A 26,182-nucleotide genomic window follows, 5' to 3' on the forward strand; every position below is an offset into this window, starting at 1 on the left:
GTGGGTAAGATATGTTTGGCCTATGAGTGGCATACAAATTATTAGTTTTGTTGAGAAGTAATCAGTAGGAACTTACATACAAATCCCTAATTTTCATCAGTTAATCCTTGCTTGCTAGGTAGAACACTGTTTCGTAAGCAACGCACGTTTCTGTTTTATTGTAGGTCAGTCAAGGTAGAATAATTTTTGTTTGCCAGTGGATCACTTATTAAGCTAAAAGCCAAAGAAGTTCGTAGCACATCGTAGCATATCGTAGCATTCTGTAGCACACCGCAGCGCATCGTAGCAAATCGTAGCACATCGTAGCACGCGTTTAATAACAGAGTACCTATTTCAAAAAGACGTGATATTTGCCTTCGAATATTCGAATAGCAAAACACTTAAGTTCAGATTTCAACTTTTCAAAAATGATTGCATTATGAAACTCGCAGTGTCCCATTCGAACGAACAAACATTTTTGAAAGTCTATTACTGTTAGTATTCGCATAGGCGATAAATTTCCGTTAGGCGGTACGAATGCAGGGAACTATTCAGTACACTTTTTCATGATTTATAGCAGTTTTGAATCACTTTAGTTTGCGCACACGATCGCAGCAACAGATTGGCTTTTGTTATAGAGCTGAAATCATATTGATTAATATGCCAGACTTTGAGAGCTAACGGTAAATGCATTTTTCTGTGCTTTGTGATTTTAGTTTGCGCCTTTGAGTTTATAATCGAATAGTGATTAAATAAACTGTGGGACCAATCCTGGTGGATTTTATTTGATAGAAGTGTATTAATGGGAATAAAATCTAAATCTAAAATGGCCGAAGCCGCGCGCGCTGCATAGAACAGTCAACGGCAAATCACACAACATTTTTGTTGCAACCTAGGACCTATTATAACGTCATAAGGATGTCGTGTTTAGTTTGATGTGTTGTAGTATGTACAGTCGACAGCACATCAAGCTATACATTTTCGTTGCAAAGTCGCCCCTATCGCAACTACGTAAGATACCACAGTGTTTACGTTGACGTGCTGTTGACCGTACTATGGGACCACAATACCTTCGCTGCGCTTTACTGCAATTGTTTTGCTGATTTACGCGCACGCGGTGATTTATAGAATTTAATCAGCACAATGTAACAAAAATGTACTGTATAATCGCACGCGTCATATTCGGAATCAAATCTTTCTGATAATCCTTGGATTGGTTTCATTTGAATAAATGTTTATTTACTATGAGCTATTCTTCTGTACACTACACACGCTGTAATCTGTACGTGAGCCAATAGGCTAAGCGACCGGTATGTATCAGAATAAGAATATTATATGTATAAAATGTATGTGTATATAATATATAGAATCACTTCAAAACTTTGCATCTGATGAAATAAATTAAAGAGAAAATCAATAGAAAACATCAAAACTTTGATGAACAAAACTGTTTAAACTGTAATTACCGTTGTTCTCTTCCGGTACAGTTTTCTGCAAGAATTGCGATACAATACAAATCGAGGGGTGAAGTATAAATATTTATTGTACAGGTGGTATAAACCGCTGGAGGATATTGTAGGATAAATTGATTGTTCGGGGTCGGTTTTCCATTTAGATATGGAAATTTCCGGGATTGTGTACGAAAATCTTCGATTTTACCTTTTTTTCCCCTACAAATCACGCCGAGAGAGGCCAAGGCTTTTAGACTATGTAATGATTGTAATTTATTCTGTTTCTTTCATAGTAATTGAACTGAAAAAATCTAAATTTTAATACTTTTTTGTATTAACTTTGAAGATGGTTCTCACACGTTCAAAATGTTATCTACTTAGTAAATAAGTTTTTATTCGCCCAAGTTTTGTGGATCATATAAAGTTTTGGAGTGTTCTCATAAAGTTTTTGAAGCTTAAAAATTTCAGGGTTTTCCAAAAGAGCTTTTAAATATTATTCCATCTTCTCGGCATACTATTTACCTACTTGTATAATTTTATTATTACTAATTTTATTTTGGAAACAATTCAGCGAATAAAGGACGTAATCATAATGTGGAAATTTAAGTTGATTTAACAAACAAGCTTAAATTAAACTTTACATAACTAGTTGCCTAATCAAACATCTAAAATTACATGCGACTCTATGCGAGGCTCTTGCGACTATTTTTTACTTTTTAAAAACTCTATTCTAAAGTATAAAATTGGCCCAAAACTTTCTTTACCACTTTTGTAATTTATTTGTGATTACGATAAAATTAAACTTGTAACTTAATATCTTTTCATTGATTTGCTGTACACTATTTTGAAATCCCATAAAAAAGTCTAACAATAACAATTTTTCTTTACTTTTTGTATTGTGAAATAAAATAGATATCACAAGATTTATTTATTTCTGGTTATTGTATAACATGTCCCAGTGATCGTCATAAAACACGCATTTGTATCAACGAAAGGCGCGTATTTAGGCTATTCTTAGATGAAATATGATCTCTATCATCAGCCAATAAGGTTCAAGTTATAACGGTGCAGTCTTCAGGGTTTGGACGGGACCTTTTCACCCGTTCTATTATTAGATTGAAAATGAATGTAACGGATAAACTGGGACAAACGATTGACTTCTATGACAAAGGGATCAGCCATCTGAAATTAATTCAATAAGAAAGGTCACAAAGTTGTATTTTATTTAGCACGAAATGTGACCAACCGTGGAATAGGCACGGAAATGTGTTTGATGAATAGATTTTCAATTTGTTCAATATAATATTATTAATTTATTGGAAACAAAAGAATCCAGTCTTTTCACATAATTATTTTATAGCGCCCCCTATCTCCGTCGTCTGATAAAATTATTTATATTATTTTCTTACTATTATATTGTTGTTAAAAAACATAACACAGGTACCTACTATTAAGATAATTATTAATTAAGTATTATATTTTTAAAAAACTTTACATAATGATTAAAAATGCTATCATGACTTTTTTTCTAACAATCAATTCAGTTTCGTTTTGTTATTCAAATGTTTTTCCAAGATATGTTTTATTATTTATTCATATTTATGTGGAGAGTTGACACTTTTAATGACCTTTGTCATTCACTGTACCATGGTCGTGAAGTGTATGACGGTGTCATCCTATACTCGTAATGTTTCAACAATCCACTACATGTATTGCCAAAGCTTAATCATTAACCCGTGGGGTGACAGTCCATCCTAATCTACCTTTATCTCGAAACTCGGGAACTGTCCCAAAACTAAATTGAAATGAATGGCCCCAAGTTATATCCTAATTAGACGGAAGAAGTTTATATGTACGTCTCCTTAGAGTGTCGAAATTAGAGTTTAACCACAGAGAAGAATGCGCACAGTAGACTCAGATACGCCACACCAAGAAACCGCTGTTCGATTTTTCTCGATGTTCGTAATTTTCTAGAACGAATCGGTTTCAAGAATATCGAAGTAGGTACCTATGTGTTTATAGGCTGTATTGCAAAAATACTCATGGCTTGTAATAATGTAAGATAGTCAAAACATTTTTATTTTCAAGTCTCGTTTACAGTAACTCAGCTCACACTCTATTACTATTATTAGTATAACAGTAATTGGATGTAAAAAAGACGACAAATTATGGCGCTATTGCATGGATAACCTTAGAAATTCCAACCATTCATCATAACAAAAAAAAGGCTTCCCACAATGATTTCCACATCACCCGGTTGGTAGCGCCCTGCATACAGCGCGTGCCTACTACCTTTATGAAGTCGACGGACCACCTTGTGGGTGTACGTCTCACGCTGCGTTTTTCGGTAAGTTTATGCGATTTTTTTAAAAGGTTGTTTTACCATTTTCATTCACTATTTTCGCTCGGATTGAAACAACTGTTACTCTCTGCAGTATGCAAAACTAAACTTGTTTACCTTTCTACAGAGCGGCATAAGGAAGTTTCCCAACGCCGCGGGTAGTAAGATTTCGCTAAAAGTGCCACAGTGGAAGTTTTTGCCCCGTGTTCCCCGTTATTATAGCTCGAATAACTCCCCTTGCCTATTCCAAGATTATTTCTTCAAGCTTTGCAAGAATTATAAAGTTTTATTCTTGATTTCAAACTTATTTTAGAAGAGGTTTCTGTTGGTGAGCTAGTTTTAAAACTAGGGAGAAATGTGCAGGATTGAGGTAAAGATTCTGAGAAGTGGGTGAATTAAATACGAAAGTAAAATTAAAATTCCTTTTTTTCTGTATTTTCTAGTGTGTAACTAAATATGGTTAAACTTAATTTTAGGTTTTTTAATCTTTTTGCGCATGGTATTGTTTGGTATTCTCTGTAACAAGAAAACCGATAGATTTTTACCAATTCATTATACCGGTCATCTTTCGGTCTCTAACAGTAGACTGAATAGATACTCTAGACCCAGAGATCTATATCCCTTAAATGGAGTATTTCTGGGAACACACCTGTCTATATGCGCCATCCAATCTTAGCAAAGCTACCAAATTTAGGTCGTCGCTCTATAAAATTATTAATAGTCTCCTATTCTATTTATATCAAAAAACGGCCCTAAAACTCTTATATTATGTATTAGGCTAGAAAACGCTGGCTTACCACATTTTACTTCTTATCCAGTCCCATCTTATCAAGTGCCAATTTAACCTTTCGAAGACTAGTGCGCCCGTTTGCTAGAACGGTCAAACTTTTTATATATTCTGACGTCTTTCAAACCTAGAAATTGTAGAGTTTCATATTTCAATAACTTAACTAAGAAGATCGAATGACGTTGTTCTTCTTTTTTTCTAGTAAAAATAATTAAATACCCGTATAAATCCGACAAACCGCATTAAAGATTGGGCGTTCAAAATCGTCTAACAAAATTATTAATTACCTACTTCNCTTCCCGTGAAAAAAATTACCTCCCCAGTCAGTTCTCACGTTTAGATAGTGATAGTCGAGTAATACTTTATCGATAGGAGCTGAAAAAGGACTTTGCAATGGTAGAATCGATTTTAAATTATTTCTTAAATCATTCATTTCTGAAATTCAGGGGAAAGTCGACACTGTAGTGCTTACACATCATTTAGATCAGAGGTTCCCTAACTTATTTGAGACGCGCCCCCCCTCCTCCGTCGTATCGAGCAGTCTGGAATGCATTCTCTCAACGGTCGCAGGTTTTTTATATTTAAGTACACAGATGACCCGCGCCCCCCTTTAAAGGCCCCCCACTTTGAGAACCAATGATTTAGATGATATGATAATACATCATTTACACCTACTAAATTATTAAATAGCTCTCATATTTGTGACAGAAAATCCTTCTTATTTCTGGTAATGTTTGTTTTCCATTTGGCTAGCTGTTTCATCGTTGCTCTTACACCGTATTTACAAGAAACTTCATTATTTTATCGATATCAAAACTATCGATAATTCGATACTTTGGCAACCCTCTGTTGAAATACCGCCCTTGTAAAAAGAACCTTTCACCAGGAACCAATTAGTAAAAGTAGGTGCCTACAACGCGTTGAGATCAATAAATTATTAACCTACCAGACTACAAAGAACGTGAACGAATAAATAGTGCCGTTTTATTTGTAGGCTGTGTTTGATGTTGGGCTTGTAGTGTTGTAATTTTATTTTTAGGAAGACAATAAAAACTTTTGTGAATGATTAATTTGTCACAATTTTTATTTTGTTTTATGAGCTGTCTGTCTATGAAGTAGTGCTTGTAAATTTAATTTGTTGTTGTAATGAAATATTTTTATTGCCGTAGAAAAACATTCACTTACGCAGACATTTTTTTAAGATACATAAGTTTTAAGAATGATTAGCCAATGCGCTTTATGTGCCACTAGAATATAAAGGAATACTTAAATAGTTATATAAAACTTACACGCGTGTTTAACAGTGTTATAAAGTGACGTTTAATATGGAAATTATTGTTTAAAATGATTACTGAAATACACTGCGCAAGAGTTTAGACAATAGATGTTACAAAATAGAATCTTGGCGCGAGTACGAATATACTACTACACATGCCATAGTGTTCATTTGAATGTCTGTGTCTTCGCGTCAAAATGTAGATCTGAAAACTCATATTATCAACGGGTCATATTAAGTTCAAAGTTTTCGCAACTTACACCATATAGACTTCGGTTTGTAATGTGCAGATGTAGAGCAAAGAAATATAAGTGGAAGTTACTGCGGTCATTATTTGAAATAACTTCACTTTATTGAACTTAGGTAATTTACAATTTTCGTTGAGACATTTTCTGGTTACATCTCATCGCAGGTATACATACATAGAGTCGCATAGTCTCTCTATGTGACTCTAAGAGAGAGACACAGAGTCACATAGATAGTTTCATTTTTGGTGGCGATTGTGTGACAATTAAAAATTTTACACCTCTAATTACTTATCCCAACTTTGGTATTATTAACGGTACTGTATTTGGTTTGGTTTTAGTCACGGTCTCGTAATACCATCAAACGCCAGATAATAATCGTGAATAACTTAAGACACTACAATTTCGACGTCGCCCACACAGAAATTGATGTAAGCCCTTTAAGAACTTGAAATTCATATGTTCAGTAAGTAATAAACAATCGGATTAACACACTAAACACGTATTCAATATAGAGGAAAAGCTTGTAATTAATTTATTTACACCTACGAGTAGTCAAAGTCGAGTAGGAAAGCTTTTGTTATAAGAGAAGTTATTACTTTGATCAAAGAAATGGAAAAAAAACTGGATAATTGGATTCTTGTGAGATAACCTTCACAGCAATAATATCGGTCAGCAAGTTTTCGAAATATAAAATCGCCAAAATACCTATTATTTTTTTTTTTCAATTTAATGAAGGTATATTTATAAATGTCAAATTTTTAGATGCAGTGTATACGAGTATGATGCATAATAGAGAAGTTAATATTTAATAATTATATTTTTACTAAGAGTGAATACCTAAGTTTAAAGTCATTAGGATCATTAGGACTGTTGCCGTAAAAATATAGATAGAGTTCCATCAGTAACTAAGCTGATGCAACAATAGGCTAGTTTCCTAAAAAAAATATTACACACACGTGTATTTTTATTCGACAATTAAATAGTCAGAAAATTACGAAGATATGATGCGTTGAAGTTCCACGTGACGTCACAAAGTGCTACACTTTTAAGCACGCGTGGACGTCACGGGAGTCACTGTATTGTATTTGACACGCTGTATCTCTTTCAATTTTAATTTGTTTAAAAAAGTGAAAAATGCATGACAAATACCTATTTTTTGATAAGTTAACCGACGGACTAATTCACTCTTGCTTTTTTACCCAGGAAAATCCATATTGCCATGAATTATCAAAGACATCAAGGCTACATAAGCGATCAAATGCCAACCGAAACAAACAGAGTGGTATGCAAAACCGTAATGTTTTCACGTGAGGTACCTATAACATTTACATATCTGTCGGGTAATGAAATCTGAGCCGGGATATGGCACATACGGAACCCGGACTATTGAGGCGACGCGTCAAACTCCCTCAGAGAGGAGTATTATTTACTTTGAGATGTATCTACACTCGGTGTAACTTTTGTGCCCGGATAAGTACTCGGCAAATTGACAGCGGATGGAAAGCGAAAAGAAGACCGGGCGAGGTATTTTTGCTAGTGCTATTATGGATTCTATGTTCACAGTACGAGGTAAGAGAAACATTATCTTCTTCTTTTACTTACTGACCTAGTGTCATCTTTATAAAAGTGGAAGGTCACTGACTGACTGACTTACTCACTCATCACGAAATCTCAGAAACTACAAGTGCTAGGAGTTTCAAATTTTGCATGGGGGTTCCTTTTAGAACGTAGGTGCTCACTAAGACGGAATTTTGAAAAATTCAACTCCTAAGGGGATAAAACGGGATTCACGCGTACGAAGTGGCGGGCGGTCGCTAGTTTTTCATAAAATGGCATAGCTAGATGACCAACAGATTACGTGACTGCCAACGATAAATTAAACATTCTTCGGACATTCAGTTCGCACAGATTGAGTTACAAGAGCCTTATCTAATTGAAAATCAAACGTCTGACGTCGAGTGTGTGAGTGCAGATTTCACAATTGCCACACGCACTACTATAATGACGCTCGGATTGCTCAGATAAAACTGCCCGCACCCCGCGCTTCCCTCGACCAAAAATTGGTGGGGCACGTCTTCGTGGATGAAACGACTTATACAGTCTAGGATGCTATGTAAGTACAATAAATGTATTTTATTACCAAACTTTTAGTTCCAAACGGAATTTAATAAAGAAAGTATACAAATAAATAGTCGTATCAAAGCGAACAGGAGGTAGAGCATTCTTGCACTTATAGATTTCCGTGCACAAGTTGTAATAAAAGGCGAATATTTAATACGTTTCAGTAGCTAGGTAGAGCTACAATGAACGAGTTCAGAATATTCCAGGGTGCAGTGCAACGGAATGCGTGGGCTAAGAGTTGGTTTCCACTAAATGCAGGAACTTTTGTCTAAAAATACTATTATATTTTCAACTCATTAACGGCTGAGGCACCGATTTGGTACTGACTATCCCATTAGGTATTACACTGATTATACCGTTTAGTCTGCGGTACCCATAGAGATATAGAGAGATATCAGCTAATGCGCTGAGTTCGAAACTCAGTGTCGCATTAGAAATTCACGCACACATAGTACCTAATCAAAATATATTGTGCTTATTATCCACTGCGGTATCAGTACTCAACGTTCGAATAATCTTTAGTACTACGCAAGCAATGTAGACTGTTTACATTATGACGTCGCTGTCATCATTGCATTCACGAGAAATGTGTTCTGTTTTTAGGCATATTGCTGCGATACCGGCCAGGCCCTCTTGTCACATATCCCTTTAGTTTGTGTGATCTGTGGCGTTACCGATTTGCTATATCCATATTAACTAAATGTTATTACTAACTTACTCGAAGCGCAGGTTTTTGAATTTATATGGAGAAATGCTCCATAAGAAACAAAACTAAGTGCTTCATTGCTTAACACGGCTTTTTCTCGGTTCAATATCGGACAAGTGGAAACGTACCCTAAGGCGAATTGTTTCAAAATAGAACATACTTTGTAGTAAATTTCGCGGAACAAGCTCTGCACGTTCGTGTTGAAGGAACTAGCGACTTTCGTGATTCTGTCCGGAAACGCTCGTTAAAGTTTCCTATTGGCTTATTACGGAAAAATTTAACGTAACTAGTCTAGGGCAAGTCAAAGGTTAATTGCAATTTTCTCACTTTTTGACATCACATAGGCTGATATTACGTTATAGTGATTGATTCTCTGTTAGATTCTAGTAGGTACTACGTTATTTTCAGTTTCTAAGCAAATTTTTATTCGTAGTCATATTATTTTCCTAAGGATTCGCATTAATACTTATACAGATGAGGGAAATAGAAACAGTATCAAATAAGGAACCATATTCTATGAAATCGTTGCTTTGAAATAGGTATACCTAGTTAGGCCAATGCCTTGGTATAAGTTTAGAATCGTGGCGTTAGCCTATGAAGGTTCTAGAAGTTGATGAAGCTTGGACCTTTTTTGATCACAATGACCTTCGGTACTCGAGTAGGTTATTGGATGACGATAAAAATGCAACGATATTATTAATTCACTGTTTTCCTTATCATCAACATTGAAATTAATCCCAGAAGATGGTACTTAAACATGCATGAGCCAAGTTCCTCAAAGTAAATCCAGCCTAAGACTTTCATGAGAAAGGAGCCCGTAAACAATATTAGTATTCAGGTGATAGAAAGGGAGACGTAAGACATTAACCTTTAAAAAGGGGTCAATGCGTGAAGTTGTGTCCCCTTATAACTTATTCTGGTCGACGATTTGTTCTAGAGCTGTTTGGGGTACAAAATACAAACTTTGAATATTGATGCTGGACTCATTATGGACACAATCAAACTTAACTAATGAGCGTTTGATTGGCGGTGGAGTTTGCTTGTGATTTGATGTTATATTAATTTAAATTATTAAGTTTCTTTATATTAATTTAAATTATTAAATAAAATAAAAAGTGTTATTGTCTTCCGATTCTATTTTTCGAGTACTAAGTTTCAACTTGTTGATTGTATTGAGCTTTTTAAATCAAAGACTATTATAGAATGTATTTTGTAAACATTTTATCGTCTAACGTAAAATTTATAATACCCGCCTTCATTTTATGAATAAATAATTATAGATACAATAAGAACATACTTTACGAACAGGTGCTTCAAAAGCAATCGCCTACATTAAACTTTAATATACCAGGAACAAGCAAATCCCGAATCGATCCCGCGTCGTAACAATAATACTTTAGAGGAAAATCTACTTCCTCAGTACATTCTGCTGGGAACTTGAAATGGCGAGTGACTTTGTCAGCTGAATAATAAATGGCGGCAGTCGCTGTGCTTTTATTTCTGTTTTACTTGTCGCGGCGAGCTCTAAACATACCTGGGTCTGATGAACGTTTGAGATATATCATGTTGCAATACCCTAGCAGGGTCCATGTTTTGGGTCTATGTCTATTATGTAAGAACTTTTATATACCAACATTGGAGCAATAAAGAATTTGAATTTGAATTTGAATTTGAATTTGAGATTATATTGCTGTTTCATTGACCGAATGAATGTATGTAAAAATAATGGGATAGTGGTAGTAATAATTGCATTGAGTTACGGAAATAAAACATTTGATGAACACGAGTAATTTTTAATTTCATGAATCATTTTGAAACAATTATTACAAAAATAGTAAGTATGTAAAATTTAAAATATCAAACACAAAGACAATTATTTCAAAGGTTTACCTACACTTCACAAAATAGGAAAAGATGGTACTTAGGTATTTATTTTCGTTAAACCACCTTACATAAACCAAAGTTAGTTTAATTAATTAGACACATTTTACATTTATTTAAAATAAAATCTCACAACCAAATAATTTGTCTTCGCCTTACAAAACGTTTGAACAGTATCACATTTTGGATACATTGAGGACTTAATAATGCGAAGACATCAAAGCCGTTATTAACACTGAATAGCATTGAGACCAGCGATAAAACGCCCTCATTTACCGAAAACATAGCTCGTTTACAACAGCCTGCAGACCTAGGATGCGCCAAGATAAAATTTTATCGAGGCATTCATAGATTTTACGCGATAAGCTTAATTATGTCTTCGTAAATCGATAAAAGTACAAAGATAAGGTTTTATCGTGGCGCGTATCCTAGCTCGACTATAATGACAAATAGCTTTTTGGGTAATCGTTTTATCGAAATGTTAAACATGTGATCGAGAAAGTCTAGAACATAGAAAATTAATCCATAACCAGGCAAAGGAAACCTTATTTTTTATTTAAAAAATTATTAACGTAAAATACATCAATAATTGGCTATCATTAGCATTACGTTTTATTCAATATTTAAATTATTTGACCAAACAAATAGGCAGCGCTAGAAGTATAAAATAAAATAATACAGTTTTTAATTTAAAATTACAAATCTGTACAAATTTACTTTACTCTAATATCTAGTCATACCTTATTAATAATTACATTTAAATGAAAAAACTGAACACTTCTAAATTAATGATATCTAGGTCTCTAAAATAAGTAAGTTATCGAATAAAAGCCGTTACAAAAATTGCCATATTGATTAATGGCCCTATGAATTCAGATCATGTTGTAGATGAGTGGCTGTATTACCTTGACATCTGCAACGATCCACACATAACAATGTTACACACATGAGCTGGAATACAAAAGCTGATGCTTGCTTTACGAGTACGTTCTGACAATACCAATTTTAGAGCCTCGTCGACTTGCAATAGTTACCGGCATTGTTCAGATTTTACGATCTTGTCGGCGTTGGACGTGCGAGATATATTACGTTTGTGATCCACGAAATGATTAATCCAAATCCAATAAACATTCACGTTACCATTTAAATGGATAGAATTTTTACGAGTAGGTTTAGAATTATAGTTATATAACAGTACCTATTTATTTACAATTTATTCCCCAGCCTTCTGGGCACCGCTAACCATACTGACGGATCTGGGGATACGGTTTTTAAGATGATATGTAGGTATAATTGTAACTTTTTATTTTACTTTTTTTGTAAATATTGCATTATCTATTTATGTGTATGTGTGTTTTTATTTATATTTTTAAATAATTATAAATTAATTTTAAATATAATCCTTAAATAGATAGATTTAAAAAATAAAGATTGATGTCATATTAAAAAATGTAGTTAGGTCTTGGAACAAAACCTACCTTCTTCAAAGGTTTGTGCAAAAATCCATCGTAGTACAAACCCGCTAACGGCTTAAACTGCCCCGAATTATCATAAAATGTGTCAGAAGAAAAGTTTTTCCATCTCTCATCCTCAACTGGCGGAAGAAATGTATCATTTTGGTAAACTGGTGTCGTTAGTTCAAGGTTATTTACCGCACTATTGTCATATAGGGCAGCCGGATAGGGACCCCAGTGTTGCGTAGTTGAAGTATCTAGACTGCCATTTACTTGTGTGGCATTTGACACAACATTAGTAAAGTTTTGCCACCTATTATCATCTACTGGAGGAAGATCCGACCCTTTATCACTTTCTGTAGTTGTCAATTCTACAGAAGTGACGAATTCATTATTATACACAGCCGTTGGGTATCCAATATCTGGGGTTTCTGTAGTATTCGATGGTATTGTAGTTTTATCTTCAGGAACATTTGTGGTAGTTTCTGTTTGAGCCTGAACAGTTGATGTATTGACAGCTGTTGCATTTTTCGTAGTAGCTCGTAACAAGTCGTTAACTTCTTCAAATTCATTTTTATTAATTTTTGGTTCAGGAGAATCTCTGCTTGAGTACTGATTGAGCACTTCTACATCTTCGAATTCGTCGTTATAGTCGGTAGAGTTCGTTGATTCAGGTTTAGCCGGTTGTGAAGATTGGTTGTTCTTTTCATTTTGGTAAATCGTTTTTAGTATACTAATGCTCTGGTGTTGGTTTATTGTTGGCAGTACTATGATTGGCATGATTGGGGGCAAGTGATGTCCATTATCATATCCAATTTTATATCCATGGAGATATCCCAATAGTGCTAGTAAATTTTTGTCTTTTTTGCTAATAGTTTTACTTTCACCTGCAACAAAAATAAAGATATTAATATTTTTTAACTTTTATGAAACTGTGTTCTTCCTAACACAATTTTATGCCAAAAAATTGACTACTGTCACGATTTACATTGTTCACTGGTAATTGACGCAAGAACTAAATAGATAAAAAAAATATGAGGCACACAAACACTATTCATACATTTAAAAAAAGTCACATGAAACTTACAGAAAATTAAAAAGAAACAATACAGTGCAATGATTAGCAGACGTCTGTTCAAGAACATTTTGAGCGAATAAATGGTAATGTGTGTTATTTTTATCATGTAATGCACTATCAGTGGGAGTAAAAGTGAAATTTTAACATAAAACATTGCTACAACATAAGTTTAGTATGCCAGGTAGGTTATAAAATTAGCCTTTAATGGCTATGGTATTCATAAACATTTATTTAAGAGTACTACCTAATTTAAATTGAATGTGAAATGTGTGAACATCTAAGAATTAAGTATGATAATGAACAAGCCATACATTTCATTTGGAATGAATGGTCCCAAGACTAAAGTTATACTATCATAACTAAAGATTTCTCGCCTAAGTAAATTATCCTGTTTTCATTCAATTTAATCTGATTATGCTCCCCTTTGCGTATACTAAGTGAAGTGAAATCGAAAATAAACATGAGGCGTATCAAAATGCGGGCTCGTATGCATAAGCACTATTGTTCTTTCAAAATTTCGCTTTTCTTATCTGAACGTAACTGATATCTATGAGCTTGCGAAATTCCGGTATTTACCTTAAAATATAAATTAAAATACGAAATTGCATCTTAAATAAATTGTGAATTTACCAAACATGAATCTTTATGGAATGTTTATACGAGTACTAATTTGAAACTTTTGTGTTTCTCACTAAAACTAAACCAATCAACTCAAAGCTACCAATATACGTAGAACTTACCTGTATTTAGTCGTTATAATTCTTGTAATCATAAGAATAACAACAAATTGTTAATGATATACGATTTCAAACCTTTACTAAATCGAACTGTTACTGTCCCAACAAATACAGCAAAATGCCAGACCGTGAAGAAGTATAAAACATCCATTATTGAGATCTCCTCAAGACAAGGCTTCTTTTATTTCATTGTCGCTTCTACTAAAGAAAATATCCTTTGATACAAATAATATTCAAAGCCTAAGGGAGACAGAGATATGAATGACAGGTAAGAAACAATCTGGTGTATCTGATAGTACATTATATTGTATACTAAGCACGATAAGATACTTTGCTAGAATAATAGTGAAAGAAATTAGTGAAAGAAGTTAGTCAGATAGACGCGTAGACGATGTTTGAAACTGAGTGGAATTCAGATTAATTTTTTTTTACTCTACTGCGCCAGGAGGACGACAATCCTTCTTTTTTTAAATACCTAAAGCACACTTCAATACTTAGAACATAATACGTACCTATTACTCACAAAGATTGTACCTAACATAAACTAATTTTGTTTTAGAAATTAGACAGTAGGGGAGGGACATGTTGTATTAATACCTACCTAAATTTTGGCACACACAAGTTTTATTTTGAATCGCTTACTAAGTTATTGATACTTTATTATAAGTTTTTGAATCTTTAAGTTAGATACACTCAATAAAACACAAAATAAACAACTTCCAAGTACTATTTTAATAAGATCCCTTCATAATGTATAGCTAGTTCCGACTCCACTGAAACGTTTCAAAAATATTTGTATCCAGTGAAAATATTTTTCAATATGCAAGACCCGTTATTAAAATTTGTAAAATGTGTCATATTCCGAACCGGCATGTTCGTGATAGACAAGATTGCGATAAAGGCGTGTCAACTGTCGCCGCGTGACGCCGCGTGACGTCGTGTGACGTCGTCAGCAGCGTGTCACGCGTCACGCCGCGTTGTGTGATGCTAATTAACTTTCTGCAACGTTTGTGTTCACGGTAAACAATTTTCACCTGTTTACCATATTAAAAGAAAGATCACCTGAATACTCAATCATAAATGTAGTTAGTGAAGAAATATTGGATAAAGACTCAAAGGTTTTTAATTCTCAACGATCCAACGGTACTTACAAATTGCCAAGGGACTATTTGTTGGAAAAAAGCTGTCAAGGGTCTATTGATTAGAGTTTTACTCGATCTGAATATTTAGGTAAAGTCTGAAATAATTTCATAATTATGTTTGATGTCAGTTTGTCAGAAAAAATATGCATCTAATATTCTGTGCTTGGGATTAGGAATAATAAATTCTTTCTTATTAAAAAATCATACAGGAAAAATACAATATGTGTTCATTATTCTACATTACATTTCAGCAAAAGTGACATCGACAATGGAAGGGTGCCGTCAACAGATTTACCCTAGGGGAGTGTCATCTGTCATGACTGCGAGAGTCAGCAAAATGAGACGTCTGTATGTGTGAAAACCTACTCGTAAGTAACGTCCACATAATATTTACGCCAAACATTACTTATGAGGTCTCACAGTGCGCGTGGACGCACAGAGTGGCACACTGATGAAATAATAAATCTTTAGATAGAAATAAACTTGGTTTTATTTTATCAAAGTAATTTAACAAAAGAAACGCGCACACCGTGACCATAGACCGGAGAGAGTAGAGATGTCCCATAGACAACACAAAACGAGTTGCGTTCACACTTCATCACACACGAACCAATCACAGAGCTCTATTCAACGCTGTGCGTTTGGTTTGCTGCTTCACTTGAGCAAGCGTCGTTTGTGAATACGGCCGTTAACGTCATTTGGTAAGCAAATCCATACCTTTTTATGTACAGTCATCGTCATTACCTAGATAGTGACATCCAAAGTGGCCAAAAGTTGACAACACAACCTTATTCCAGTTGTAACAAAGATGTGTTGCGAACTCTGTGGCTAAAAAATTATGATGCGAAAGTATTTTGACTGTCTGTTACCTATTCACGCTCAAAGTAAACAATTTATTTGAAATTTGGTATAGAGATAGTTTGATACCCAGGGGAAAGTAAAGGATGGTTTTAATCCAGGTTTTTAATAGTTCTTATCTCGGTTTTTAAATGTTCATCATGACATACCTACTGCGCGCGATGTAGGTAGTATTTTTGTGTCTAAACAAAATTCATGTGAATCCAAAGGAAAAGTTAGTGTATGTTCTGTGCTTCTCCATATTGTTTCTGTCTTAACATTTTCTATTTTTAAGCTCTAACAATTGAAAATTTACTTGTCCTTTTAATTACGATGCAGTTCTCTCATTTTCACTCTTAATGCAGATTTTAGCAAAATTAGTTCCTTAATTCTTGAAAGCATAGCACGGGTGAAATCTCGGGTGGATTTTCATATATTCTAAAGCGAGGATGAAAGGCGCACCGCAGAGTACGCATCGCAGCATCCGTCTTGTGCAATACAGACGCGCCATTATGCAAGTAGTCTGGAGAGAAATTAGTAAAGAAAACAACACTACTTTTGTGTCTCCAAACACTGAGCTCGACGACAACATTGCGAAGAATCTTCTTCAGAAGTTTATTAGAGAGGATTGTTACTAAATATTGATATTAAATGAAATACTTACTTAACTAGGTAAAAAGATCAAACGTGTAACACAAATAAATCATGATATAACAGACACGATATTCATATCTACAACATCAATGTAGTTAAGTTACATAAATTCGCATCGTTATTGTCATTATTTTTAACTTTTATTCTTCGGAAGTTTCACTTTTCTGTTATTTTTTGTAATAATTTTATTAAAATGCATACATGGCTATTTCTCATCNGCAGCAGCAGTAGCTAGCATCATTCCTTTTCTACAAATTCCTATACAGTTCAAAATGATGGCAAATTGTAATGCCTAAAATTATCCGGTCGTTACCCACAATGCGACAGTGCATTGTAGATGCATGTCCAATTTAGTCCAATATTCTAACTCCCGTCCTATTACCAACATGAGGAGCAAGTTCTGTCTTATAACTACACAAGTTCATGGGCAGTATTGTAAATGTTCCAGTAAGTTTGGTAAGTAACTGCCTAATAATGCTTTTGGGACGGTAACAGGCCGTCATTACTGACACGACTGTGGTTCGGTAATGGTAATATTGGTAACAACGATATGATACCAATTGGGCAATAGATAAGGCACAATATTGTGATTTAAAGATAGTTTTAAGTCGACTCACCGTATCAGTTCTTGATATTTAGAATTATGTGCGTCAAAAATTCTCTAAGTGACATAGGTAATTTAAGCATTGTCAATTTAATTTTAATTCTGATAAAATTTTAGGTAGCTGATTATTTAAAGTCTCTTCATCATTATTTCAGATAATCATGTCCGTGATAGACTGGGACAGGTAACCACAAGATGTGTTATCGATTACAAACCACTGATAATAAGAATGAACCTCCATTATATCTACATAATACCTATACCAGTTAATTTTGCCACTATAGTCATAGCTAAGTATAAAGTTTGGAGGAGTGTGAGTGCTGGTCAAGGTACAGACGATGGAACATCAAGGTAAGTGCAATCTTAAGCAGTTGTGATAAGTACTATTTTGCGTTAAAACTGTGTATTCTGATGTACTGTCGCCAGTACATCTGAGAACTGACTGAAGTTGTAGGAGTTAGTTATGCACTTACGAGTACGTCTGCAAGTTGCTTGGGCAAGTGTCTAAAATGATCTTGCCTTAGAGAAACTTAAAGGACGAGTCTATTTTAGTCTTATCCCAACTANTGTCTGTCTGTCTGTCTGTCTGTCTGTCTGTCTGTTACGCTTTCCCGCTTAAACCTCGCAACCGATTTTGATGAAATTTGGCATAGAGATAGTTTGAGTCCCGGGAAAGAACATAGGATAGTTTTAATCCCGGTTTTTGAAACAGGGACGCGCGCGATAAAGTTTTTCTGTGACAGACAAAATTCCACGCGGGCGAAGCCGCGGGCGGAAAGCTAGTCTTGAATATATCGTTTTGTTTATAATTTCATGTGCACTATCAAAACATGATTAAGAGGAATAAATTAGATTAATCCTTTATGAACGTTTGACAATAAATTAGCCAATTCTTCATTTCTAAAACAAGACAAACACAATTTTAATTTACTAAATTAGAAGACCCAAATTGCGATAAACCTACTTAAACAAATAAAAGTAGCTACTTATTAAGAAATAAGTTAGAATTAATTTAGATCTCGGACTTTTAAAACTGTAATTTTGGCATGTTAGGCAGTCTGCTTTTGACGAAGTTGGGTGTAATTAAAATCTAAATTAAAAATTTGCCAGGACACTTTCCAGCGTAGTTTGTCTTTTATAAAGTTAATTTGTTAATTATTTCCATAAAAAAGGTAATTACACTTTTATTAGTAGAAAGAAAAATTAAAAAGTTGGTCACCCAGGAGTGTCCGTTTAAGTTTTCTAAAAAATGTTTGCTCATTTAAAAAATATACCTACTCAAATTACAGACACGGCCGAAGTCTTCCTTTATACCACCAAAGCGTCAACAAGACTGAAGGGCTCAATTACCCTTACAACATCTATGATTCTAATTGAGTTATGGAGTAATAAAACCCAATTCTACNTAGGGTTTCTGATTTCTCGACCTATTTTTTTTCTCGAGTTTCGAGAATTCTCGAGGCCAAAGTCTCGAGTTTTCTCGGGTCTCGAGTCTTTTAATGAAAACTGCTGAAATCGGTTGAAATTTAATAAAAACACAGGTTTTTTAATCTAATATACCTACTTTTATGCACAACAATCAATATTAGAATTTAGTACCACTTATTTTGATAAGGAAATAAACAAAAAATAAAATCTTCTTTCATAATTCATATTTACTAATAATCATAACAAAAGTCATAAAGTCGCGTGCACTTTAAGGATAAATAACAATAAAATCTGGAGCTACAATTGAATCACTTGTTTTCTAAAGAACACAAGTCCAAATAGCAAAATTACGATGAATAAATAAATTTTCAATTTTTTTAGACTAGTCGATACCACGCTTCCACGCAATCTATGCACATGTCGTGGCAGCTTTTAATTAAGGCTACACTATAAACACGTATTGCTTTCAATGTTTTTTCTAGCTGTCCTTAAATAAATAAATAGTTTTTTATATGAACAAAAAAAACTTTTTAATATTTTTTTAAATTTCTTACAGATAACGACTTGAATAAACTTTACGAGGAGGCACGAGTACCTAACCTAACGTCTGTTAGGTAAGGTAACTGTCTAGTTAACAAATTTTTCAGTCAGATTAAACATACATATAGTAAATATAGCATACTCGTTGGTGAACATTATTACTTAGTTTCGATTGAGATCATGACTTGCAAATCAAATCAGTTAAAAAAGGAAAGACTAGGCCAGTCTAAAAGCAACGTTGACCTATTAAATAATAAAAAACTTACTTTTGTCTAAAAAAATCGGCTTTTAAGAATATTAAAGCTTCAAAACCAAAACTCGAGAATTCTCGAGCTCCTGTAATTTTTTTCTCGTCTCGAATGAAGCCAAATTTCTCGAGTTTTCTCGAGTTCGAGAAAGCTCGAGCAGAAACCCTAAATAAAACCCAATTCTACAGTTTACATGCGGTGACATTTATACAGCAGCACATCAAGCTTCACACTGCAGTATCTTGCGTACTTGTAATAGATTTGATTTTGCAACAAACATGTATAGCATGATATTTTGTACAATGATCACAAGGTCCGTTAGGATATTGGCATATCCTCCGAAGGTCGGCCCATGGGAACACGATACGTCCTAGTCCATACTTGCTCCCTCGCCTCTGTTTTATGACTACAATCACCATATTTGTAAGTAATGTTTGGTCAAATAGGACAGAATACCTTTTGCTTTGTTAAATTTTGTGGCGTGTGCTCTTTTTTAGAAGCTTTATGGTTATTAAATTTACGAATTCAACTGTACGGGTTTTATTTACGTTCTTTATTCGCAGTGCTAAACATAAAATCTAGGGTAAGTTATTTAGATGGCTTGACCCCTTTATTAAACAAAGCTCGATATAATATATGAATTGTCTATTTAGGCTGGAAAACTGAAATAGGTATAAATATTGGTTAATTTAATTAAAGCCTACCAGTGGATTACTAAACATCTAATTTCTATGTACAATCGTAGCGCGAACAAAAAATCGGTAGATCCTGCAAAACAAAAACAAAGCGATGCGTTTGTCTATAAAACTCCATCGGTTGCAACTGTCGAAACACCACAGTCCCAATCTCACTTTCGGTTACCTTTTGTACACGTCCGCATTTACATAAAGAGCGCCCGGTCCTTGGGGCCTCCTTCCTTGTTTCCCATTTTGTGCCCGAATGAAAACAACCTCGCCGTGAATCTGATGGTTAAAGGACGTAGCACATTTATCAACCCGGAAAGGGATCGTAACCGTATCAACTCGAGGCGGTCAGTATTCTTTGTATGAAACTCCATACTGCAACGCACACTTATCCGCGCCGTAAGGTAGACGCCGAAAGGGAAGAATGGCGACGGATTGTGAGGCTTGCCACCGGACCTGGTCTGACGACCACGACCGCTCTGGCAAGAGTGTAGCGACGAAGAGGAAGAAGGTAGACGCCTCGTTTCACAATAATTATTAACAACGCGCGAAAGTCGATGACAGCTCGCGAAAGGCGATACGGTGTTGATCCCTTTCCGAGTTGATAAGTCTGCTATGTGCTTTACCCATTTTATTTTGGAACCACGAAAGGGTAACTTTTACGTCCATCTGTACAGTTCTTTTAATTGGGAACTATTTTTTGCCGCATTTTGAGCTTTGAATTTCATTCAAGGTTAAATTAGGTTAAGTGCGTGGAATTCCGAAAGTAGGTTAAGCTCTACTAAGAGCAAATCAACGAGATGACGATTCATCATTTTTATTTTTATATGCTTAATGGTCCAATTTATCATAAGATGTAATTAATTCTAAAGTAGGTATGCCTCTTTTCAATGTATTCACCACGCGAAAAAAAATATAGAACATTAAATTTTCTAATGTCAGAAAGGTCGTAAACAGTTTCAAAGTTAAATAACAAGAAAGTCGTTTTTAGCGTTATTGACAAGAGTCACAGATAGTTAAAATATTTCATCCAGATAACAAGAAGGTACAAAAAATTACGAATAAAATGAGAGTTCAATAAATTTAGATATCGAGACAAGTCATGTTGCTATGTATAAATAAGTCTTTGGCTTTACAAATAACCAGACATACTTATTTAATATGCTTCAAAGGCGTAATTAGGAAGTCGTACGAGTTCAATAACATCAAAGTATTGAAATGAGACTGTCGATCTACTTACTACGAAGTAGGTATTCCGCTAATGATACTTAATGGTGGGTAATTTTCTTTGCTTACATATTTATTGGTATTTTTTCCTAGAACCGATCCGTTCACATATCATTAAATTGTAGGTTCATTTCCATATCGGCATAGTCTCTTTATAATTTTAACACCAAAAGTGTAAAAACTCCTAAAAATAACAAACTTTCTACAACGAACTAAGGACTTATGTAACACGCTAGGCTCCCTTATGGCGGGCACTTATCACGTTCATAGCCGTGACCTACTTTCCTATAATTATTGCACAACACGAGCCACAAATTCGAATTACGAACCATGGCAGCAGTTTTCACCTCACTACAGATCACTAAAAAGGTTCCATCCCCGAATGAACTATTCGCTCCTCGTTCCGTCGTTCGCGTTCGTCCCATAAACTAAGAAAATCGGCCGCGGCGGGCGATCAACGAAAGTAATCTTCACAGCATTCTACCTCCAGGCGGGAAACAATTTTCACTGATGTATTTTTTCACCACAACCTCGTGTGCTCCGTTATTCTCAAGTAATATAGGATTCGCGGCTCCCGTAGTAATTCTGCTGGTTATTTCCGCGGTACTTTTTGAAACGGTCTCGCTGTGTTGTTCTGTCACCGGAATTTCGATTCAAACTTGACGAGTTTGCGATTCAACATTTCCAATTTCGGTGCAAACGAATACCATAGTTTTGTAAACAACGTTTTTTTTTTTGTAGAGTGACCTTTATCAAATATTGTTTGAGAAACTTGCATATATCCAGATTTGGACAACGGGTTTCAGTTAGATGTAATTAATGTAACTGTCAACATGTTGTGGACACAGAATTCATCCCAATGTTGCATACGTTACGTCATAAAACAATTCGTCCTATCGATTCTACGTAGATGAGGGAGAAACATGCCGATGAACTTTGATTTGTGACTACATCAAACCTCACATCAAACATAAAATGTAATCGCGTATAAGTATTATTAAAAAAAAATACCCACAGATCTCCGTCTCATACCTACTTAAATGTATATCCTTATATCAGCAAGTTACATACAAAGTAACTGCTCCAAACTTCGCAATATTGTAACCAGATTTGGAAGTTCTATATCATCGATACAGAATCCCACCAGTCTAATCCGTTTCGTCTGGCTTATGTCTTATTCAGTACATCGATCGACTAACTTTCTTTGCCTCTGAAACAATACTGAACAGTGACGAAAACTTTTATCGGGAACTAAAGATCTCCATATTTCGAGGGGTTTCATAAATAGAATAAATTATACCATCGAGAGCGAGGTAACTTACTTATTTATCGGTTTAGGAAGGAACACAGGTGGGTATGGGCCTTATAGACGTTTTACGTGGCCCAAGGGTCCTGAGTGACGCATTGGCGGCGGGAGACCGTTAGGTCGGCGTAAGGTAACACCTACTCCGGCGGCCGCCTGGTACATTAATGTCGTGAAATACGATACACAGGTTGTTTTGACATTCGAAAATATTAGCTACATTCGCTCTGTTGATGTTCGTAAGATAAATAGAAGCTTGCATTCTTTTTGAGAGAAGAAAGATTACGCATAGCCATACAAGTATATTTGAAGATAAGTTGACCAGGCTTTTATCACAAGCCGTTAGCTGGTTCTAAAAGCTAGTCGTCTGTTATTTTACTTTTTATTTAAACACTCTTTTCAGTTTCTCGTTTAATACAAGATCATGAATAAGTATGTCGTCAACATACGAGCGGGTAGAACTTTAATATCGCCACACTAAATTCAGTGAACAGTATGAGATCGTTAAAAGCACAAACGGACTTTTAGGTTACTTCACGCTTTTTATTCGCTGCAATATTTCCTCTTTGGGACGTATATCACTCTTTTTTTCTTGTCCAAAAACCTAAAGCCAGCAACAGCGGCCTTTGTCGTTTTATTTCGGTTTTGTTAGCGTTCAGGTGTTGACTCAAAAATATTGCTTCAATTTCTAGTGAATGAAATTGGATTTTACTACAATTGCGCTAACAAGTAAACCTGTTTGAGGAATTTTCGAGCATTTACTGACACAATGCCACATTCGATTTACTATAATTACCTACATACTCATAGGTTCGTTGCATTGCAAAGTCAAAATAGTAAATTAACTAGGTACTGTCTAAATACCTAGATCTCTTTTCTCAGAATAAATGTCAAAGGCATGAAAACATCGATCATTTATCTAATTATCATAAACACGAGAAAGCTTAAAAAGTTATTCAACCTTATGAAGAATTGAGAATAAATACGTTTCTATTTCTGCCTTTAACCTCCTGGNTTACTTTACACTCGTCGTACACAAAGCAAAATTTTCACTAAATCACAAGCAACAGGAAATTTTACCGTAATGAGATTGAGGCCCAATCTCATTTCCCCTCCCTTTATTGATCAATATCAACAGAATCAAACGCGTCAATACGTTTCAAATTAAAAATGCGAGAGTAAATTATACGATTTCCTTCGTTTTCTCGTTTTTAATTAAAATTAATCAGGATTGGCGCCTATTAACGTTTTCGTTTTATTTTATTTCCCCCACATTATTAATTTTTGTCGGCAAATGTTGTTTATTAGGTCACCGCTGCTCCGGCCAGCAGAATCTGGATCATTGATTTCCCTAGCGCATGGTAAAAACCAAACGTGCTTTATTCAAGCACTGACCTTTACATAGTTCCTAGGTCTTCATACATAGAGCTTAAATCTGCTCAGCAAGATTAACGTAAACTGGCCTGAACATCATACAATAGAGTAGCTACGGCATAATTCTCTTTAAAAAGGAGGACATAATATAAAGACAAGCTGCTACACAATAACTTTTCCTAATGACAATGATGAGACAATTTTCTGTTTTAAGAGCGTTTACGCGAAGCGCGGCGTTTTTTTATAATTTTCAAATGTTTATAGCAAAACAATAACAATAAATTAAATATCGTTTCAAAGTAAATATTTTAAAGAAGATGTTGTTTTATTATATTAAGCTATTTTTATGTTGAATAAAGGAAGAATATTGGTGAAAAAATCACTTTGATTTTTGGGTATTTCACGTTCTTTTAATTTGTGATTTCTTATTGTAAAATGCTTAAATCTAAAAATTTTCTCAGATAACTATTTGCCCAAGGATCTATGCTATAGGATATAAATGTTTGTTAAATCGTTTTCACAGTATTTTTATAAAAGTTTCAGCTTGTAAACTGACGCTAAAGTGGAAATTTACAAAACCTGTGTGGACTTATCTTGATAGAATTCTTAAATACTAAACTAATCGCAATATTTTCTCAATATACTATTTAGACGACGAAATTGCCTAACTATTTATGCCTATAACATATTTGTAGTATTACTGGTTAATGATTGTAACGAGTTGAAAAAGTACTGTTTTTGCGCCAAACGGCGTAAACGCTCTTAATTTAATAAACTTTCCCTGAATACGCTACCTGAAAATATGGGACTTTCAACGCTGAAAGAAAATATTATGTACCTACCTAACATTACGGTTTTTGTCTAACTAAACTCTATTCGTGTATTTTTTCCGAAGTTGATTATACTGTATAGGCCTGAATTACCCTATTGTTCAAAATAAATTATAATTCCGAGCTTCGGAGGCGGAGGGCACGCTAAGTCGATCCAATTGAGCCGTGTCAGACGCCTATGACCGATCTTAAAGACTGATAATAGGGCTTTGACCTCTCTTGTTACACCCACACGACTGAACAGGACTAATACCCTCTTAAGATACACCTTCGCTCCAAATATTACTGTCCCTAAATCTCTAATGATACCACACAACCTCAGATTATTCCATACACCGCCACAATTTAATTTGTCATCTAATTATACATTCCATATTGGGTTGTATGTGAACAAAGTAAGACTTATTGTTTGACAAGGTCCTACCTTCATTAATCATACCCTGAAGTTTGCAGATCTGGCTATGACGTACCCATTCCATCAAAACACCATCCTAAGCAAACGTATCACGCCTCACAATAAATTATTCAGCAACTAAAGATGACGAATTCAAACAAAGGTATTGTTCGGTTCGGGGAATTGAAACTTTTGAAGAAACTCGAGGTACACCTCGGCACTGAAGTTTCGCGTTTATAAATTTTCAATTACTAATTAAGAAGAACGTTTTCTTATTCGCAATCATTGGAGCTTTTCATTTCTGTTCGTGAAAAGGCGAACAAAGGGTCCGGAGCATCAAGCCTTTTCTAGCTTCGTTAAAACGGTAGTAACTTGGATCAATCTAGAATTATAATAAAAGTTAATTCTTCCAGCAATCTCAATTTATCTTAGTTACCGAAGTTGAGGCGAACACAAATATCCCTACACATACAACGTTCTTACCGATTTCAAAAATAAAAAAGTCAGGAATTAAAATGTTGACCAAAAACCAAGCGGGATTGCATTTCAGAAAACCGCTGAACTAAGGGTTGCCAGTGTACGTGAATTTCAATCGAAAATATTCATCAGCTTACGTAGTTTTTTTAGTTTTTAGCCTATAAAATTGTGGATCACGTGAGCTCTGCTAAAAATATTCTGAAAGTTTCATTTTTACTCTTTGCAGAAAATAATCCTTAAAATCTCTACAAAATACAATGTGGATGTATAAAAAGTTTTCTCTTTTTTTTTTAAATCTCATGACCAACTGTGAGCATATTATGAAAATGCACTCTCTATAGCTACAGAATGTATAAAGAAATCACGAAGGTATAGTCATAGT

General features: G+C 34.7%; 1 protein-coding gene across 1 annotated transcript; it reads right to left on the bottom strand.

Moving 5' to 3' along the window:
- Window positions 1-12,232: 12,232 nt before the first annotated feature.
- Window positions 12,233-13,379, bottom strand: LOC114360707 (uncharacterized). The gene is made up of 2 exons (XM_028315490.1): window positions 13,332-13,379; window positions 12,233-13,131 (listed from the first exon to the last, which is right to left on the bottom strand). Exon 2 carries the CDS (start codon window positions 13,022-13,024, stop codon window positions 12,233-12,235), a length of 792 nt encoding a protein of 263 aa, XP_028171291.1. The 5' UTR covers window positions 13,025-13,131; window positions 13,332-13,379.
- Window positions 13,380-26,182: the final 12,803 nt, after the last annotated feature.

The sequence above is a fragment of the Ostrinia furnacalis genome, unplaced genomic scaffold (genome assembly GCF_004193835.3).
Source record: "Ostrinia furnacalis isolate ACB-3 unplaced genomic scaffold, ASM419383v2 OfSCF5129, whole genome shotgun sequence".
Lineage (NCBI taxonomy): Eukaryota > Metazoa > Arthropoda > Insecta > Lepidoptera > Crambidae > Ostrinia > Ostrinia furnacalis.

Bases quoted from the DNA above. Each gene is read 5' to 3' on its own strand.
- LOC114360707 (XM_028315490.1), bottom strand. From the start codon at position 13,024: ATGCCAATCATAGTACTGCCAACAATAAACCAACACCAGAGCATTAGT.